The sequence below is a fragment of the Pelophylax lessonae genome, assembly GCF_965119305.1.
Source record: "Pelophylax lessonae genome assembly, chromosome: 1".
Lineage (NCBI taxonomy): Eukaryota > Metazoa > Chordata > Amphibia > Anura > Ranidae > Pelophylax > Pelophylax lessonae.
The window spans coordinates 563,081,480-563,099,841 of record NC_138768.1 but is presented as its reverse complement, the minus strand read 5'-3'; the positions used below and the strand labels follow the sequence as shown (position 1 = coordinate 563,099,841).

Below are 18,362 nucleotides of genomic sequence, written 5' to 3'. Positions count from 1 at the left end.
GCTATTGCGTTCCACACCAGCAGAATACAATTACCACTGCCAACAGGGGAAAAAAAAAACACATGCAGGAGTTTTAAGTATTCCCCACTTTCTCCAAAGCCAACAACAAATATTGCACTTGATGAAATGGAATTTTTCAGGGCACTTGAATCCTTCTCGCAGGGCTATTGTGTTCTCCCTGGAAGAGGGGGGACTTCCCTGCAAGGACAGCACAGGGATAACAGCTGGCAATAATCGCACATAAAAATCCAGCATGCTGGGTGTACCCAAAGTACAATCAGCCTGCCCATAGATGGTTTACATTGTCTATGGCCGGCTTAAAACTAAACAAAGCTGGCTTTGTCTGGTTCCATTTAAATTTATCTTTTGCTAAGCAACATCAATCCTGTTTAATAACGACATTCCAAAAGTTCCTGTAATATACCAGGCTACTTAAATATACCCAGTGTCTGCTCCAAAAAATAATTAGGTAGGGTAGTTTAACTTCTATTTATTTTTTTAGTGATATAAATGGCACATATTTGTGTGGATTTATAGCATAAGTTTTTCTTTGAGAGCTATTCTCATTTCTTAATCTAGTGGTCATTTTTTTTTTTTTTTCCACATAAGCACACTGTTATATGGGGCTAAAAACTGCCCTGTCATTTACGGTATCTCCAACATGAGAGATCCGTTACAAGTTATGCGACATCACTTTGAGCTCCTTCTGTTGTTCATAAAATGTTACTGTGACAGTTTAATGTGGCACAGACATCACTTTTTCGTGTTTTGCTGTTTCCAGTTACACGTCTAACTGCAAAATAGCCATGTGCTTCTGGGAAAAGTATGTATGTTTTTTTCAACGTATACGTTTCCTAGCAACTAGTTTAAGTATTTGTTAGGCATTCTTTGGATTAATACAGTTTCTTTATTTGCTCTAAAGCCATTTCATATCTTGTTTCCTTGTTGGGTGCTAATAACTTTATCTTTGTTATCTAGGAGTTGGTATAATGAAATCTTTTGTGGCTCAGAAATTCCTTTCATACCTGTACTTCTCAAAGGCCTTCTTTTGTCCATCTGTCTTACTAGTTTTTCCAGTTATTGTGCCATGGATAATTGACTGTTTAGCAAGCCATATGTAAACTTTTGTTGTTTATTACAATTTTGCCGATTTTCTATAGTTCTTAGTTTAATAGGTTGAATAAATGTATGCAATAGTCTAATATTTGAAATATAATTGCTTGCTTCTTGCAATTCATCTTCAGTGCATCTTGCTTGATTGAGAGCACACACTCCTTTTCAAAGGAACATTTGAATCTAAAACACATTCAGATATTTATTTAGAACTTACAGTAACTTAGAAGAGTTTGGGAGTTTGTGGATTGTGTACTTTATCAGCATCTTTAACATAACTGATATCTTTATCAGCCATTTTTGTCTTACCAGAGGCGTCTGCAGTATGCATCTAGGGGAATACTCAACAGGGATGTCAGTTGTATTTTGCAAAATCATACCTACCATAACTCCTTAATTTATTTTATGTCCGTACCTTTTTAGATGCTTTGGTCCTTTAACCAATTCTAGACTGGAAGGTTTTACCCCCCTTAATGACCAGGCCATTTTTTGCGATATGGCACTTCGTTATTTTAACTGACAGTTGCGCAGTCGTGCGACGCTGTAACCAAATAAAATTGATGTCCTTTTTTATTCCCTACAAATAGAGCTTTATTTTGGTGATATTTGATCCCCTTTGCGATTTTTTTTTTTTTCATTTTTTGCGCTATAAACAAAAAAAAAAACTGAAAAAAAAAATAATTTTTAGTTTCTGCAATAAAACATTCCCAATTAAAAAAAAAATTAAAAATCTATTTTTTTTCATCACTTGAAAATTCATCTACCAGTATGTATTCTGCTACATATTTTTGGTAAAAAAAATTCTCAATAAGTAAATATTAAGTGGTTTGCGCAAAAGTTAAGTTATCACATCTACAAACTAGGGGAAAGATTTATGCCATTTTTATTTATTTATTTTTTCTCGTAATGGCAGCGATCATAGATTTTTAGTGGACCTGCGAGATTGTGGTGGACAGATCTGACATCTAGCTGACATTTTTGACACTTTTGGGGGGACCAGTGACATTACTACAGTAATCAGTGCTAAAAAAATATGCACTGTTACTTTACTAATGATACTGGCAGGGAAGTGGTTAACACAAGGGGCTATCAAAGGGTTAAATGTGTCCCTAGGGGCTGCTTTCTAACTGTGTGGGGGATGGGCATGCTGCATGAACACAGAGACCTAGGTTCTCTAAATAAGAGGAACACATGATCCCTGTGTTCATTACTGACAGAACAGCGGTCTGCCATGTTTACAACTGCAGACTGCCATTTTGTCTCCACGGGGAGCAATCATGGGTGCCGCCTGACCCGCTGATTGGCTCCCCCTGTGGCCAATTGTCGCGTGCATACCCCCACTAGGTGTCCCGCGAAACAATGTACACGTACGTCGTTTCCTTGGACAGAGCCGACCTGCCGCAGTATAAGTAAGGCGGCTGGTCGGCAAGTGGTTAAAGAGAGTCATTGCTCATTTGTTATAGATGCGCTAATGTATAAATCCTGAAAGAAAAGAGTTGCAGTTGCCCTCAATCAATGTTTTATCTTTCATTCACTGTGAAAAGTAAAAAATAATCTGGTTGCTGTGGTCTACTTCTGCTCCAAGGTTCATTGCTGAAATGTTCATAACTGAATCCTTTAATGCCTGACTTAACTATGAGAAAATATCTGTGCTCCCCTTTCTAAAAGATAATGTAGTTAAAAATGAATCTTTATAACTGTTTAACTACTTTTCTACATGGGCAATTCTTTAACATTTAATTTTTTTTATTAATCTTTTTTTTTTTTTTTTTTTAATGTAATTATAATATAACTTTTTTTAACACTTTTATGTTTTTTTTTGTAATAATTAAACTTTATTGCTATCACTAAAGCCTCGTACACACGATCAGATTATCGAACGATCTGTCGTCCCTTTTTTGTGGCATGCTAGCCTGATGTGGAAAGTGAATAGGTTATTTTCATACGAATTTTCCCATAGGACAGAATTTTACTTTGTCATGTCATGCGTTGGATTGCTTTGTATGTGTTCTTTCTCTCTGAGCATGCCTAGTCTTGCTCTTAAGATTTTTTTCTGTCGAAATCTGTACCAATGAGACGAAAATCGGACGTTGTATTACGGACAACAACAATTTTATAGCCTGCACATCAGGATTTTGACAGCCGAAAAGTCGGAGTTGGCTGTCAAAAGAACTATACTAACAATCCGACAATCGGCAGATGGGTCGTCGGACGAATTTTCCCTACAGATTTTCTTATCGTGTGTACGGGCCTTAAGGGGGCTAACAAGCCCTCTATGTGATAGAATTGGCAGGTGACAGGTTCTATTTGTGGAGACATCATCAGGGGTGTGTTAGATTACGATTATGCAAAGGATTATGCTTGATTGGCTGTTTACCTAAAAAATGCATTTAGGATTTGGACAGCTCTGTAACCAGGAATGCTCAGAGCACTTCCAGGTTCATTAGGCGAAGAGGGGAACAGGGAGGGAGGGGGCTTAGTGGGCACACTTTCACTGTGCCATAAAAGTGATTGGGTGACTGTAGATGAAAGTTGAGTCGCTGAAAAAAACAGTACTGCTGCAGCATTAAACTTGTTTTAACTCTGTAAATACCAGGATGTTTATCAACAAAGGCTAAGGGGTGAAGGTGACACTAAACTCTGGTTTATTCTATTCTAAACTTGAAAAACTACCTTTTTATGCTACCAACACTTCAAATTCCTTTTTTTTTCTGCTCTTACTTTCTGTTAGTGGGGGTGGGGATACGTTCATTCTCTATGGTCCCACTTAATGTAGGAATGTAGCCACCCTATCTTGCACACGAGATAGAATAGGGACTATGGATTTCAGACTTTGTAATGTGCATAGAGCAGTGGATATGACAGCAACTAAAGTGCACTGCTTGTTCCTAACCAAGGGAGGTGAGTAGGAAAAGCAGAGGTTTGAGAACTCATGAAGGACAGTACAATGAGACAGAAAAATACAGTAAGTGGGTTAGAATAACAGCCAGGCAACTAGCATTTTAAGGAGGAATCAGTAATGGCAGTCATCAGTCACTTAAAGAAACCCTTTCTTTTTGCAGTGTTTCCAGAAGTTACTGCTAGTTATGAACTCTCCAGTTTATCAGAAACTTGTGCATTATCGGCAAATAATGTTTTGCTCCAGTGTGTCCTAGAAGACCCGGTTTTTGTTGGGAGCCATTATTTTGCTTTTTGCACAATATAGCGAGGATGCTGCCTGGAATTTTTTCACTGCATGCATGCCAGAAAGGCCTCTTGTTTTTCTTGTGACATTAAAGTGCTCTCTACAGGGCAGTAGGCATATGTATGTAGCCAAAGAAAGATGAAGACATAGGTTTAGCCGTTGACTTTTAAAGTTAAAATTTGCCTATTGGGACAACCAGTTCTTTGTTCTGCTCAAGACACATATGTTTAGAGAATATAAAGGTTCACCTTAAAGGTACCAATGAGAAATCATAGTGGACTCGCTGTGCTCCGCTAATATAAAAATAAAGCACCTTGATAAGCACATTCTTTAAGAGCTTTAACTACACTGAATCTGTTACCTAATAAGTGTTCAGGCCAGCTCCCAAAATACTTCCAAAGTTACCTTTGTTAATCAGCAGGCTGAAAAAAAAAAAAAAAAAATGAGAGAGAGATGGAGGAATTACACCACTTTCTTTATACCCCGCCGGGACATTGTATTCTAATCGTTGCACCCTTTACTGCTGCCAATAAATCGATCAGCGGCTGCAGCCACTGATCAATAAAAATGATCCAGAATGTCCCTTTCACATGCCGGTCGGCCAGTCCCTCCTGAACTGCCTGATTCTAAATCCTAGTGGACACGATGAGGTTTATTGGACCAATGATAGCCTGTTTTTTTTTTGGGGGGGGGGGGGGGTTGCATTGCATGCTAGTCTTCTTATCGAAAACGAATAGGTTACTAAAGTATGAAAATTCTTGTATGACAGAATAACAATTCAGAAGTGATGTATTTGTGTTGTATTTCTGGATGAAAACTGTACTGATTACATGAAAATTGTATGATCTAGTATTGTAGGATGAAAATTGACTTGTTTGTCCCGTCTGAAAATTTTGAACGAAAGCTGTGTACGAATCAGATTATCATACAATCGCTTCTAAAATGGTATTTTTTATGTACGATATTCTGATAGTGTGTACAGGGCTTTAGTGTATAGCCACCTATGACTTCTTGGGGCAAAGAACTGCCCTCACTTGGAGCTTTACGTCAATCTTCCTAAGCTAAGGGATACCATCTCTACTGACCCTGATGATCCCATGTTTTATGGCCTCTTTGTAGATTTATCTGAACCATATAAAGTGACAAATTATTGTAATTGCTAATGTATGTTTGTTTTTCTTCTTGTCCTTTACATAGGGAGGTGTAAACACCAGCGTGAAACATGGTGGGATCTATGTGAAAGCTGTAATACCAAAAGGTGCAGCTGAAGCTGAGGGCAGAATACAAAAGGGTATGTTCTGGAAATGCAAAAACATCTCTTTGCTCTTAACTTATTAATTCGACAAAGAACAGCATTACTACAGTTATGTACATTGTTCTTGCAGTATAAGAGATCTGTATGTGTCCCTTTTTAAAAAAAATTCTACTTCATGCTGTCCAGTGATGTTTTTGTAAAACTGCACTAATAGCATTTCAGTTCTGTGTGCTTGCAGATGCACACAGAAAGCAGCTTATAGATGATTGCATTTTTTTTTTTTTTTTTCAACCAGCCTGTTGAACAAAAAAAACGAACCTGATTCCCCCATCCACACATTCGAGGTGTGGATGATCATGGATGATCATCCATTTACATTGTATTTATTATAACAATGAAAATGGGCGCTGGTAATAATGTTAGCTTGTACAATATATGTTGTGATTGTAGGTAAAAATATATATTCAATGTGAGTAAAAAACCTTATATATATAATGTCATTACCCAAAAAATTATAACTAGTGCATATATATAAAGGTAGACCTTAAATAAATTATGATACCTTATTGTGCGAAATTATACTTACGATATCAACCCAAATAAATTATCTCAAGAAAATGTGAAACTTTTGTGACTTTTGGTGGTAGCTAAAATAATATAAATGTGTGACACTTGTGATTATTTGTTAAAAACTGGATTTTTATAAAAACAATAAAATCCGTATTTCATAAAATTATTTGTGCAACTGGTGAGATAGTCCGTGCTTAGTAGATAAATTAAATCTTCAAAGTGCTTTGTGCTCCAATTTGTGCTTTTGAGAAAAGTAAGCAATATTTGCTTCTTACCAGATGGCCTTAGGTCGCAAGGACCTAAATCGTTTTTGATCCCTTTAAAGGATGGATCAATCCTCCACCGAACTCATCCACTCCACATAGGTGGCAGGTTTTCCAATATGGATCAGGACCTTAAGATGTGGTTCTCAAGTGGGTGTATATAGAAAAAATATAGCGGGGAAGCCAAAATATAGTGTGATACCGTTTTTTATTAAAGTAAAATATAAAGGTAAAAAATGGCTGCTTACAATGTATAGTGCCTGCCCTGGCACTGGGTGAAAGCGCTGTTTGTTTTTGGGGTCTGTGGAGGTATAACTCCTAGTGCTCCGTGTTAAACAGAGTTTCTCTTTCGTTCACTACGGACACAGCTTCAAGTCTACAGACCATTGGGCTTTATGCTCTCTATCTCTAAGAGTAGGATTAGGCGGCAGCCTTTTTGGTTACACCCCCTGGGGCAATCCCAGAGGGTATACCATCACTTCCTACTGTAGGACTCCAGTTTTTTCTGCCTAGTCAGGAATAAGGACCTGGCTGCCTGCTGGGATCTGCGGTCCTGGCATATTTTCCTATTTAAATTACATTTTTTTAGTTTTTCTTTCTTATTTTTGTTCCTGTGTGAACTACAATCAACAGCCAGACTGGGCGACGCACTGGATATCCTAGATCCTTACGGTCTTCCCAGTCTGGCCTGCAAGCACGACCAAACTATTAGCTCCGCTCTAGGTTGGCCGTGACATAGCCCCACTGGATGGGGGCTGACGGGCGAGTGAAACACCTCACGAGGTCGCATAGCCCTGGTCACGACAGCACTCGCGACCAGAGTCACAGCATATTTCAGCCCGCAGCACCCCCATTCCAAGATGGTGTGGTGGACTGCTGGGAGTGGCGTCCACCTGGTGACCGTGGTATGGTGAGTAGTTTCCCCCCTCCTTTTCTATGAAATAGCTGGGGTGGTCACAGGCCCTCCCCCCTGGGGATGGTAGGTCCCTCCTGTGCCCTTCCTCCCCCTTGTGTTTCATCCTTCTCCTTTGCGGGGTTCCCCCCTCTGAGTAGGTGCTCTCATCTGTCCCCTGGCTCCTTGTGGGGGCATGGGTGAATTTGGGTAGAGGGGCTGCATGGTGCAGGGCCGGAGGAGCGATGGGTGATGCCGCTGTTGGCCCCCTGCAGGGGGTGTCCATACCTGGGTGCTGCGGAGGGATCCCCTCCTGGGATCTGTGAATTTTTCCCTGGGGTCCAGGGTCCCGTGCAGCGCCGCTTGGTGCCACCATTTTGCCGTGAATTCTGTATTCGGCTGCGGAGGCCTCTAGTGTCAGGTCAGTGTTTCCTCTTCCTCTTACCAGCAGTGTGGCAGATCGTTTTGGAACTCTCCAACTCGGGTGGTGAGTCTCTGGGGGTATCTATCCTTCCTTTGCTGGGGGATCAGTTGATCCAAGGGTTACAGTATATTTGTGATGCATCCCTGTATGCAGCCCTTTTGGCCGGCAGGGTTTCGGTGACAACGGTGATTCTTCGCCGCATGATCTGGTTGAAGTACTGGTCAGCTGACCAAGCTTCTAAAAAGGTGCTGACTGATCTTCCTTTTGTAGGTGACCATCTGTTCGGTGCCTCTATGGAGGAGATCTTTAAGAGCCTTACGGGAGGAAAGAGTACATGCTTCCACAGGTTGCTAAGGGCAAGGAACCTCGCGTTAAGTGGGGTACCTTCTTTTCGACTCACAAGCGGCCCCTTTGTCCGTCTGTATCGCAGGAAAAGAGCTTGAGATCCACCTGTAACTTTGCAGGAGGCTCCAAGAGACCCTATAATGGTAAGTCTAAAGTGGGTACTTCAGGTTCCGCAGACAAACCTTCCCCAGCCTGAAGGGGGTGCCCTCACCTGCGTCTGGGGTGGGGGGACGTCTTCACTTCATTCCAGATCCATGGTCCTTGCTCATTCAGGGCAAATGGGTCCACAAACTGATTTACTTTGGTTACTAGATCGAGTTTCGGTCCTTGCCTCCAGCAAGGTTCTTTCCTTCCAACTTACACCTGCCTCCAGAGTGGCTGCAGGGCCTTTATGGAGCAGTGCAGGACCTGTTAGCACAAGGAGGTTTGGTGCCGTTTCCAATGTCAGAACATTTCTAAGGTTAGTTATTGAAATCTGTTCACAGTTTCCAGGAAGAAAGGCAAGGTTCGTCCGATCTTGGATCTCAAGGCTCTGAACCACTGCGCAGTAGTAGCTTTTCTTCATCAAGGAGATCTGCTGGCGTCTATAGATCTCAAGGACGCTTACCTTCATGTTGCAATATATGTCGGGCATCAGCGTTTTCTTCGTTTTGCTGTGGGCGAGGAGCACTTTCAATTCGTGGCATTCCCTTTTGGTCTCGCCTCAGCTCCTCGGGTGTTCACAAAGGTTTTGGCCCCTGTGTTGGCTTTGTTACGGCAGAAGGGGATTGTGGTACTAGGTTACCTGGACGATTCTGCATGCATAGTCTTCCTCGGCTCTAAACGTTTGGGTGGACACTGAATTTTCAGAAATCAGCACGGTCTTCATCCACAAAGTTGGACTACTTGGGTCTGACGCTGGACTCAGTGTCAGCCTGAGTGTTTCTTCCTCAGACAAAACTTCTCAAGCTACAGGATGCGATTTGGCTCCTGTTGTCCAACCATCAGTCATCACTCAGGACTTGCATGCAAGTGCTGGGTCTGATGGTCTCCACCTTTTTGAGGCGCTTCCATTTGCCCAGTTCCACTCCAGATCCCTGCAAAGGGAGATTCTGATCAAATGGAACAAGGATCCGATGTCATCGATGTCTGAACCTGTTGAGTCGGGGCTCGAGGGAGTCTCTCCTATGGTGGCTCTGCTCTCGACCCTACATCTGGGAAAATCTTTTCTTCCCCTGTATTGGCCTGTAATCACCACGGATGCCAGTCTGTCCAGATGGGGAGGTGTCTTGGGAGTGTGTTCGGCCCAAGGTGTCTGGACTCCGGAGTTGCCTATCAACAGCCTAAAAATTTGGGTGATCAGACTTTGTCTCAATGGACAAATTGTCTACAGGGATGCCCTGTGCGGATACAATCGGACAGTGCTACAGCTGTGGCATCTGTCTATATGTTCCAGCCCTCCTCTACTGTGCACATTCCGGAGGTAGAGAATTGGTAAGGGGACTATCTCAGTCGGCAGATGTTGGATCTGGGAGAATGGTCTCTTCACCCGGAGGTATTTCATTAACTGTGTCTTCGGTGAGGGACCCCTGATGTGGACCTGCTGGCTACCCGTCTCAACACGAAGGTGCAGAGGTTTGTATCAAGGTCTCGGGTTCCTCTGGCCGACGCTGCAGGTGCTCTGGTGGCCCCTTGGCGTCAGTATCATCTGATTTACGCCTTTCCTCCAATATAACTTCTGTCAAGACTGCTACGCAGAATAGAGGTAGAAGGAATTCCAGTCTTTCTGGTGGTGTCAGACTGGCCTCGCCAGTCTTGGCACGCAGCCTGGTAAGGCTGGTAGCAGACGTCCCTTGGAATCTTCCTCTCAGGGAAGATCTTCTGTCTCGGGGATCAGTCTTCCATCCTGCTTAATGGTCGGTGGCTTTAACGACCTGGCTATTGAAAGCCAGAAGTTTAAAGTACAGAGGTCTGTCGGAGTCGGTGAATCCTACGCTGTTAAAAGCTAGGAAATCTACTTCCAGGAAGGTTTATCATTGAGTTTGGAAGGAGTACATTACTTGGTGTGAGTTGCGGGGGGTTTCTCCCCACTACTTTTCTGTGTCTCGCTTGTTGAAGTTTCTACAATTGGATGTAGATCAACGTTTGGCTCTGAGCACCATCAAGGGCCAGATTTTCGCCCTTGGCTATTTTTTTTCCGAAGACCGTTGGCAGGGAAGTCCTTGGTTCACTTTTTTGTGCAGGGAGTTTGCCATCTGGCTCTTCCGGTGCGATCCCTGGTACCTCAGTGGAATGTCAATTTGGTCCTCTCGGTGCTTCAAAAGCCTCCTTTGAAAATATTTGAGAAATTCCTCTGCTCACTCTCACAGAAGGTGGCTTCCTTAGTAGCTATTACTTCCGCGTGTCGGAGTTGGCTGCGTTGTCTTGTCGGTCACCTTGCTTGATGATTCATAGGAACAAAGTGGTGTTGCGACCCTGTCAGGCGTTCCTTCCTAAGGTGGTCTTGGGGTTTTATTTGAATGAAGATATTGTTTTACCGTCCCTATGTCCTAAGCCGAAACATCCTAAGGAAATTGCCTTATATTCCTTAGATGTGGTAAGGGTGATTCGGTTGTACCTGACGGTGACTGAACCGATATAAAAATCAGATTCTTTGTTCTTTTGAATGAACATCATAAGGGGCAGGCCGCATCTGCTGCGACCATTTCCAAGTGGATCAGGCAGACAGTGGTGCAGGCCTATTCCATTGAGTCAGGTTCCTCCTTTCCCTGTTTAAGCGCGTTCTATGAGGGTTCTTAGTGCCCCCTGGGCCTTCCGTCATTAGGCGTCAGTGGTTCAGGTGTTCAAGGTGGCTATGTGGTAGTCTGTACACACATTCACAAAATTTTATAAGGTGAATGTACTTGCATCTTCGGATGCAGCGTTTGGCCGCAAAGTTTTGCAGGCTGCGGTTGCAGAGATTTCCGCTTCTTGAGGGTGAACCTTTCTCCTGGTGGTGAGCTCCAGTTGTTCCTAGTTGAGCTCCTGTTACCTGGTTGACTATGTTTAGCCTTGTTGGGAATTCTGCGTTTGCTGTGTTTTTTCCCACCCCTCATGTTGACACTGCTTTGGGACATCCCAATGGTCTGAAGACTTGAAGCTGTGTCCGTCAGTGAACGAAAGAGAACTGGATTTTTGTCTTACCTTAAAATCCTTTTCTCTGAGGTTCACTGATGGACACAGCACCCGCCCCTCAGCTGGGGTTGTTATATGTTCTTCTGACACTGCTGGTTACAAACTGGAGTCCTACAGCAGGAAGTGATGGTATACCCTCTGGGACTGCCCCAGGGACGTAACAAAAAAGGTTTCCGCCTAGTCCTACTCCTAGAGATAGAGAGCCTAAAGCCCAATGGTCTGAAGACTTGAAGCTGTGTTCATCAGTGAACCTCCGAGAAAAGGATTTTACGGTACGATAAAAATCCAGGTTTTTTTTTCCCCCGTCAAATAAACAGATTGGATGAAAAACAGATGTAAACCGACAGAATGGTCAGTTTTTGCATTAAAAATGGCTCCAGGACTCAAGTGGTTAAGGACTCTAGCCGGCAGATGTAAAAACTGATGTCAATTTTATCCGTTTTTTTTTATTTATAATTTGTGACTGAACTGATTAAAGGAACGATCCACATCCCTGTTCGTACAGTACAGGACACAAATCTGATCTATGGGATGTCCAAAAGCAGTCCAACTGAGGGGTGGTAAACATGGCAAGCAATGCAAATGTGCCCTCAAAACAGAAGTCTTGACAGCTTTAGAGAGCAGCCTGTAACATCCTTTATCTGAAACTGGCATTAGTGGAAGCCTGCACCTACATGATACAACCTAAAAAAGTATGGGGAGAAGGTAAGGCTCCAGCCTTACCTGCTGAAAAGCCCATGAAGCACTAACCAATTTGGTTGAGGGTGCCTTAACAGAGAAGGGAGGAACATTTTCCTCTAGATCATAGCCTCAAATGATGACTTGTCTTTTCCACCTAGCAGGGGGAGTCCCCTGTAAGAACCCTCAGGAAGCACCAAAGAAGGAATCCAATTGTCAAAAAGAGGCTTCAGCTGAGAGGCTGATTCTCACAGGGAGTACCACGTCCAGACAGTGGAGAGAATTTCCTTGGAATGTTTCAGAGCATGAAATAAGAAGGAAAGGACAAGGTCCTAGTTTAGGTAGGAGGAAACCACCATAGGCAAAAAAGAGGCTTTAGGCCCCAGGACAGCCTTGTCATTGTATTACACTAATAAAGGCTATTTACATGATAAAGAAAAAAAGCATCCAAGAGGTGTTGGGACTTTGATGTAAGTTCATACAAATGTCAACAATTCTGTGTTTTTCTGTCAGTATGGGGTGCTATGTGTACATTCATGAGGAAGAAGAATGAACTTAAATGATTTTAGCAAATGGATGCAATATAACAGAGTGAAAAATTTAAGGGGGTCTGAATACTTTCCGTACCCACTGTACATGTATGTAATCAAAAAGGACAGATCCTGCACATGCTGATATACAACAAGTACAAAGAGGAGTACTTCACCAGCCCATGGCGCTGTCCATGTGTTCACCTCCAATCCCCCACCTCGCAGCTCCGTACAACTTGTGGCTCCGGCTTTGGCTGAGGCTCTCCTGAGGCACCGTAGATCATGTTGGTATAGTGCGCAGGCGCACTAGAACCGGCATCTGGTGACCAGGCCACACAGGAAGTGAAGGAGAGCGGGGATACAGCGGCGGCAGCCGCGGATGAGGAGACCGCAGAGTCACCATCTGGAGGGACGGGAGGAGCGAGTAGCTCCTGTTGGAGTGTTGTAAAGCGATTGCCTTAAAGGAAAAGTGTGAGTGCAATTCCAATGTACTGTGTTATTGTCCTTTATTAAAGCGTTATTGCCCGAGGTTGCGTGTGCTTTTCTTTACAGATTTGAATTATACATGTATGTACCATGTCAAATTTGATAAATCCATTAACTAACTTAATTGCACATTATCACTTGCCATCTATTCTTTTTTTTTTCTTCTGTCCGTATGTACAATTATCTGTGTGTGTATGTGTGTGTGTGTATATATATATATATATATATATATATATATATATATATATATATATATATATATATATATATAGTGCCTTGACAAAGTATTCATACCCCTTGAAATTTTCCACATTTTGTCACATTACAACCAAAAACATAAATGTATTTTATTGGAATTTTATGTGATAGACCAACACAAAGTGACACATAATTGTGAAGTGGAAGGAAAATGATAAATGGTTTTCAATTTTTTTTACAAATAAATATCTAAAAAGTGTTGCATGCACTTGTATTCAGCCCTTTACTCTGACACCCCTAACTAAAATCTAGCGGAACCTTCAGAAGTCACCTAATTAGTGAATAGAGTCCCCCTGTGTGTAATTTAATCTTAGTATAAATACAGCTGTTCAGTAAAGCCCTCAGAAGTATATTAGAGAACTTTAGTGAACAACCAGCATCATACAGGCCAAGGAACACACCAGATAGGTCAGGGATAAAGTTGTGGAGAAGTTGAAAGCCGGGTTAGAGTATAAAAAAAATCCCAAACTTTGAACATCTCACGGAGCACTGTTCAATCCATCATCCAAAAATGGAAAGAGTATGGCACAACTGCAAACCTAAACTGACAGGCCAGGCAAGGAGAGCATTAATCATAGAAGCAGTCAAGAAGCCCATGGTAACTCTGGAGGAGCTGCAAAGATCCAGAGCTCAGGTGGGAGAATATGTCCACAGGACATCTATTAGTCGTGTACTCCACAAATATAGCTTTTATGGAAGAGTGGCAAAAAGAAAGCCATTGTTGAAAGAAAGTAATAAGAAGTCCCGTTTGCAGTTTGTGAGAAGCCATGTGGGGGACACAGCAAACATGTGGAAGAAGGTGCTGTGGTCAGATGAGACCAAAATTGAATTTTTTGGCCTAAAAGCAAAACGCTATGTGTGGCAGAAAACTAACACTGCACATCACCCTGAACACCCTAAAACTTTTCTTCACCGGGGACAGCGAAGCTCGTCAGAGTTGATGGGAAGATGGATGGAGCCAAATATAGGGCAATCTTAGAAGAAAACCTGTTAGAGTCTGCAAAAGACTTGACACTGGGGCGGAGGTTCATCTTTCAGCAGGACAACAACCCTAAACATACAGCCAGAGCTACAATGGAATGGTTTAGATCAAAGCATATTCATGTGTTAGAATGGCCCAGTCAAAGTCCATACCTAAAGCCAATTGAGAATCTGTAGCAAGACTTGAAAATTGCTGTTCATAGACGCTCTCCATCCAATCTGACAGAGTTTGAGCTATTTTGCAAAGAAGAATGGGCAAAAATTTCACTCGCTAGATGTACAAAGCTGGTAGAGACACACCCAAAAATACTTTTTTGCAGCTGTAAAATGGTTCTACAAAGTATTGACTTGAGAGGGGCTGACTACAAATGCACACCACACATTTCAGATATTTATTTGTAAAAAATGTTTATCATTTTCCTTTCACTTCAGTTATGTGCCACTTTTGTGTTTGTCTATAACGTTAAATCCCAATAAAAAACATTTGGTTGCAACATGACAAAATGTGGAAAATTTCAAGGGTTATGAATACCCTTTCAAGGCACTGTGTATATATATATATATACACACACACACTAATCACTTTCTTTTGAGAGACACGACTTCTTGCCCCTCCACAATTGCTGATATAGGCCACGATTGTGGTATTGTTGGACTGTGTTATTGTCAGGTGGCTTTGTTACTGAGGGGTCCAGCGTTGAGGGGGCAACTAAATCACCCTGGGTTTCAGAATGTTGATGGGAAGAGGGGCTTTCATCGACAACTAAGTCTCCTTCACTAAGAGGGCATATAGTACTCCTTCCCAGCCTGACAGGCTGGAATGCATCATGAGAACCTTTCAAGGTTTCACTGACTGCAGCCCCCAGTTTGAAATCCACCATGCCAGAGAGAGTCTGACCTTCCAGCTCAGATGCATGGAGTCTGTTCCACATGCCTAAAAATTAGGTTGCATCGGTCTGGGGTAAAACTGACCTTGCCTCAAAGGAGGCTACCAGCAGGCTCAAACAAAGATATAGTTCTTGAGGAGGAAAAATGGGAATGTGTAAGTAGGTATCCTTGTTGTCCACTGAAGCCATAAAATCCCCTGGAAGGACAGAGGCAAACGAGAGTCTTCGGATCCAAAATGGGCAAAACTTCTCCATATAGCTTGAAGACTGGTAATATCTTAGAGTAGAAACCCTGAAAGGATTCCTCGTTTGTGACTAGGTGCAGAACCCCTGTGATGGGAGCTGTTAAACAGCACCATTAAGATCCACCCATCTTTGTAGGGGGAGAGGCAAATTTACAACCATGAAGCAGGGAGGATGTAAAGTCTGAAACTCCAGTTTTTAGCCCCTGGAAACACTCTGGACCCAAACATCAGAGATTTCCCTGGGCCCAAAAGCACCATCTCTGAGAGGGTTTGGAGTCAGGCTTGACTAGTTTAGAGGACCAGGTCTTCCTTTGAAAGTTTGTTCCAGACATGAACTTCAAGCTGGAGGCCTGACTGAGACAAAAATAAGCTTTTAGCCTGCGTATGGGCAGAAAGGAGGTTCATCTTAGAAATGTAGTGAAGTGTATCCACCAAGTCATTCACGTGATAGCGTATGGCCACAAGTAAAAGCTGTAGTTAGTGGTGAATGGAGGGATCCCTTAAGATGAAACTTGGGGCTTGGCCCATATGCTTAGTCTAGGACACAATAGTCTGGCAAGCTGCCATGGAAGCAACTGTGCATTGCATGGTGGGGCCTGCCAAAAAAAATGGCCTCTAACCTTTTTTTCAAAGATTTCTAGAACATAGGATTATCTTCTACAGGGACCGTAAGCATCTTGTTAAAGCAAAACATGTCAGGAGTAATTATAAGGGCTGTCTATTTTTGCATGAAGCGCTCCATGATAGGATATTGTTTTGCAAAAAACGCTGTGAAGGAGTGAATCACTTTTCAAGGTGAGAAGTGTCACCATATAGGATGGACTTTAAGAGTGAGTGGGCTGCAAAGGTTTTAGCAGGATTTAGCAATTGTAGGGACTCCATGTGGGAGACTTTTTGGGTAAACCAACTCGGGCTGCTGTAACGCTAAACTGGAGCAGTGTCAATAAGGGTAGCAATAGTATTCATAAGCTTGGATGAAAAACTGAAGTTGAATCCTGATCCTATTCCTCAGAAGAAGAAGGAAGAGATTTCTTATATACCTCCTTTTTAAGGCAGTGGGTCTGCAGCCTGGGCAAAGTCCAAGAATGGCCCGGCAGGGGAAACTGAAGGTACTTGTGACCCCTGTTATCTGCAGCCTCCAGAAGAACTTAAATTCTGCCCATGAAATCAGACCTTGTTTCTTACCTTCCTAGATAAATTGGAGGAAGGTTGTTTGGCAGAAGTGCCACTAAAGTGCCCAGAGGAAGCCAGAGAATCAGAATAAAACTATCCAAACAGAGTACTAGGATCCTGTAAAAATAGACTACCAAATCATTCCCCACCCCAGGAGCCATGTGCTGAGTTCAACCTACTGAGGTCATCTCACCCTTTACTCCTGCATTAGCAACATGCCATGTGCGGTGCATAAAGTGTCCCCAAGGGGGTACTCATGACCTGTGGTGAGGGAAGAGCGAAGCCAGTCATTATTGGCTGCTGAACTTAGGGAAGCAGTGCAGGAGGTATGCAGTGCAGGAGCCTGGAAGCTGCAGGTGTCAACTAATAGGAAGTGCACCTAAAGAAAGAAATTGCTGTGCATGTGCTCAGTGAGAAGCAAGATGTGTCAGACTTACCAATTTTAAATACACTCCTTTACAGCCTAGGCATAGGAGCTACAGGAATTGTTTAAAGGACACAAGCCCTGCTCTTCACACTCTGGGAAGGAATGCGATTGATAAGATCACTTCCTGGCTTCACCTTCCATGGTGGGCATACACCCAAAGAGCTCCTCAGGGACAGGGCTCTGCTGCCAACAGACCATGGCCCTGGACCTGTATGGCACCCTGCAGCTAACTTCTGTACTGTATGACTAGGCAAATCACATTTTTATTACAATACAAAGATATGATACATAATCATGGTAAGATGAGAACACTCTTCGTTCCTTTTTTAACACCTGCTGTCCTTTGGAAATTTCAGTCTCTTTTTCTTGTGCTAGTGTTAACATTACAACACAATACATTTTACACTTTGATGGGTGCCTTTACACACAGGACATATGTGTATGCAACGCAGATTCCAGCTTACCATTGTACATAAGAAATACTGTATATTTAACAGGGACCTGTCATAAAAGGGGTTGCCATTAGTTTGCTAGTTGCCTAGCTGTTGTGCTGGCCCTTTTGCTTCAATATTTTGATTCACTGACCTAGAACAATTTTACAGATGATGATTTCTGATTTTCTCTTTCTCTCTTTCTCTGATTTTTCTGGTCTGTATACTTGTTTCATGCAAATAACTCAGAAAGTGGTAAAAGATCAGCAAGAAAATACAACTGTTAGCACTTTCAAAAGACCAACAATGGCAGCCCCTTGTTTTTTTTTTTTTTTTTTCTCCGAAACAGGTTTAAGTGTCTTTAATTGTAATCAAGACACAGAGCATCATATCAAACACATTTTAAATGTTAAATCTGCATTGTTTAAATATAATTAGCATCTAGCCATGCATAAATATTAGGTGAAGTTGTAATTCTAAGTTATTCACAGTTTGTTTTACTCTAACCTAGGTGATCGCGTGCTTTCTGTTAATGGAACCAGCCTGGAGGGTGCCACACATAAACAAGCTGTGGAGACATTGAGAAATACTGGCCAGGTAGGATTTTGTAATAGGAAGGTAACAAGGGAACTATAAACCCAGGAAGTTTTATTTGATAAAGTAGATTAACTTGATGCATTTTGTTTTATATTTGATATCAAAGACACAGGTGAAAAGAATTTACAGGTTTTTTTTTTTCTTCGTATGGTGAGAATATTGTAGAGCGCTGTAAAGTTGTTTTTTGATTTTTTTTTTTATTGTACAGTACAGGAGACAGGTCTTCACTCATAATGGATGGGTTTTATGCTGAGCCTTCAGGGACAGTGGCAAAGCTGCTCAAAGCTTTAGCACTCTCATATAACCTTTCCCACCATGCAAGCCCCACTTTTTTTTTCTAGTGTTCTTCGGTGATAGATGTACCTCTATATTTTAGAGACAGCTGGTAATAAGATTTCACTGTTCCCTAACAATGTATCAAGAAAGGTTGCAGCTACACCAGCCCACTATGGTAGAGGGTGTCAGCTTTC

At 42.3% G+C, this 18,362-nt stretch overlaps 1 protein-coding gene across 1 annotated transcript in view; it reads left to right on the top strand.

The window, feature by feature from the left end:
• The window catches only part of PTPN13 (protein tyrosine phosphatase non-receptor type 13), a 541,021-nt gene that overhangs the window by 400,745 nt on the left and 121,914 nt on the right, over positions 1 to 18,362 (top strand). Inside the window, exons 26-27 of the mRNA XM_082263089.1 lie at positions 5,495 to 5,588; positions 17,807 to 17,892. Coding sequence (XP_082119215.1) covers positions 5,495 to 5,588; positions 17,807 to 17,892 — 180 coding nt within the window. The remainder of the gene's footprint in view (positions 1 to 5,494; positions 5,589 to 17,806; positions 17,893 to 18,362) is intronic.